Source organism: Sinocyclocheilus anshuiensis, unplaced genomic scaffold (assembly GCF_001515605.1).
Source record: "Sinocyclocheilus anshuiensis isolate Anshui unplaced genomic scaffold, SAMN03320099.WGS_v1.1 scaffold733, whole genome shotgun sequence".
In the NCBI taxonomy this organism is placed as follows: Eukaryota; Metazoa; Chordata; class Actinopteri; order Cypriniformes; family Cyprinidae; genus Sinocyclocheilus; species Sinocyclocheilus anshuiensis.
The window spans coordinates 7,974-10,548 of record NW_015539923.1 but is presented as its reverse complement, the minus strand read 5'-3'; the positions used below and the strand labels follow the sequence as shown (position 1 = coordinate 10,548).

The following is a 2,575-nucleotide window of genomic DNA, read 5'->3' as shown; positions in this document are numbered from 1 at the left end:
TCCAAACTTTTGACTGGTACTGTACTATAATATACACAAAGAATATCGGCCGATATATCGGTATCGGCCTTTTTTTACCCCCTAATATCGGTATCGGCCCCCAAAAACCCATATCGGTCGGGCTCTAGTTTCAATGCCCCGCATATTAATAGTGGCTCCCTGATGTCCACATTTTATATACAGTATAATTACATTAACACCTCAGAAAGACACCAGGCCCCTTTTCACCATGGCAACCAACGCTGATATCACTGGTGTTATTGCCCAAAGGAATGCGGGTAGAGAAAATCAGTATATTTTCCATAGGAAGAGACACAATGCACAGTAAAAATGGACTCTTCTCTAATTAATTCATAGGAAAACCTTTCTATGAATGAACACACATATCCTCTATTTCCCTTAACCAGGAAATTAACGTTCTTAGAATTGACAGACAGTTGACCCTGAGAGGTCAAGTAAATACTTACAGCGGATCTAAATATTTATAATTAATTATAACTAGTTATGATTAATTATTCATATTTCCCTGTGAGCTGATTCGCTTCAACCGTTTCTCGAGATTTTTTGCCTTACCAAAGCCACATACCTTCTATGTAGATATCAGAGAACAATTTAAAATATTGTATCAATGCATTTTATGGCACCTTTAAATATTTTTTTGGGGCTTTTATGCCTTTTTTTATTAGATAGGACAGTTGAGAGCTGACAGGAAAGTATTGGGTGGAGAGAGGGGGGCGGGATCGGCAAAGGACCTAGAGACGGGAATCGAACTCGGGTCGCTGTGAGCACAATTGTGCTATATGTCAACGCAATAACCACTAGGCTATCAGCGTCGACAAGACTGAAAAGCAAGTTTAAAGTCGATGTAAAAGCAAAATTGATTTTGTTTGTTTACTTAATGCCTTGTCTGGGCTTATTGTGCACAATTCATGCATGCTTTTCAAAAAAAGAAGAAAAAAAACCCTTCTAAATTACTTCCTTGCTTTGCTTCTGAAGCAACATTCCTTGTCAGATGACATAACTGAGCCTCAACTCTACAGTCCTACTCTACAGTTTCTCTCTTTGAATAACCAAATTCATTCGGAAATGCTTCAGATCACAGAAGTAAAATGGTTTGCAAATGCTGGTTCATTTTCATGCTGTATAACCAAAGCAAACAACTCCAAAATGCAGTGACTGTCCAAGCCTCCACTATGATCTAATCTCTCATGTGTGGTCAGTGATTAAGAGGCTGAAGACACATGGCTCAGATGAAAGGGAGATCATATGACTGACACCAGAGGAGTCCTGCTACGAGCACATTTAATTCATGATACCTGACACCGCGGCAGGAGTCCAAAACCAGCATCAAGACAAGCTATTCTCACTCTCACCTCGTAGAAAATTTGCACACATGCCCACACCCCAAAACTCCCAGTGTATGACATCATCATCACCATGAGATCACAAACAATGGATTCACACACATAACAGGACAGAGTGTTTGAAGCCAAGTGCACACTACAAGACCGAAGCTTGTCGGCCTTGTTTTAAGTTCCTTTACAACCGGCCCCACATCATTGCCGACTCACCATTAACACTATAGTTGCAGATGCAATGCTACATTTCTACAGAGCCCTTAAAGGGACATGGGAGGAAAAAATATATTTCAATGTTTTTGCATCCTCTTCACAAAAGTTCTGTGAGCAAAAACAAAGTTTGCTAGGGAAACGCAATAGCTTTGCCCCCCCCCCCCCCAAAAAAAACATGTTAGAAAACATTTGCAAGAGAATGCAAAGTTTCTCTGGGGAACAATCGTTTTGTGAGAGAACACAATGTTTTGCGAGTGAACGAACAATTTCTCGGGGAATACAATACTGTTGCAAGAGAATGCAAATGTTTTGCACAAAATTTCTCGGGGGACTGTGAGTGAATGCAAAGTTTCTCGGGGCAACACAATATTGTTGCACAAATATTTGAGAGCGAATGCAAAGTTTGTCAGGAAACGCAATACTTTTGCAAGAGAACACACATTTTTCCTCACATCTCATAATTTTCCCCTAATGTCCCCTAAGTAGCTCCAAAAATTTCAAACTACGAACACTTTATAATCGTGTCAGGACGTAATTTCCGGATCATAGCTGTAAACAGGAAGAAAGTGATCTTGTAATCGCACCTGTTTTGTGTGATTGTGTGTGCGTGTTCTGACCTGAGGACAGCAGGCTTCCACTGCTGCCGCTGATGATTTTGCCTTTGCTGCCCATGTTGGCCAGTTTGGAGGTCTTGAGGGTTCCTGTTTCTGTCAGGTCTATGGCTATCTCATTCAGACTGCGTGCTGCGTGGATCTTACTCTAAAAGACAGAGAGAAAGTGAATGTGCTTGCCAGCTGTGTCGAGTGTGTCAGAATTTTCCAAGAGACGAACAAGTGTAACAGAATCCTTGAGCAAAATCAGAGACAGATAGTTATGTGTGTGTGTGTAAGTGTATGTGGCCCTGAGAATTGAAGAGAGATGGTTGTCTAAACCAGTGTTTCCCAACCTTTTTTTAGTCGCGGCACCCTTTGGAAATTTTAACAAACTTGTGGCACCCTACAAAA

The 2,575-nt window shown here is 41.0% G+C and overlaps 1 protein-coding gene across 1 annotated transcript in view; it reads right to left on the bottom strand.

Annotated features, from left to right (window-relative positions):
* LOC107686583 (FERM domain-containing protein 4A-like) overlaps positions 1 to 2,575 on the bottom strand; it is a gene marked incomplete at its 5' end in the record, with an annotated part of 21,479 nt that overhangs the window by 15,086 nt on the left and 3,818 nt on the right. Inside the window, one exon of the mRNA XM_016483651.1 lies at positions 2,189 to 2,330. Within this exon, the coding sequence (XP_016339137.1) occupies positions 2,189 to 2,330 (142 nt within the window). The remainder of the gene's footprint in view (positions 1 to 2,188; positions 2,331 to 2,575) is intronic.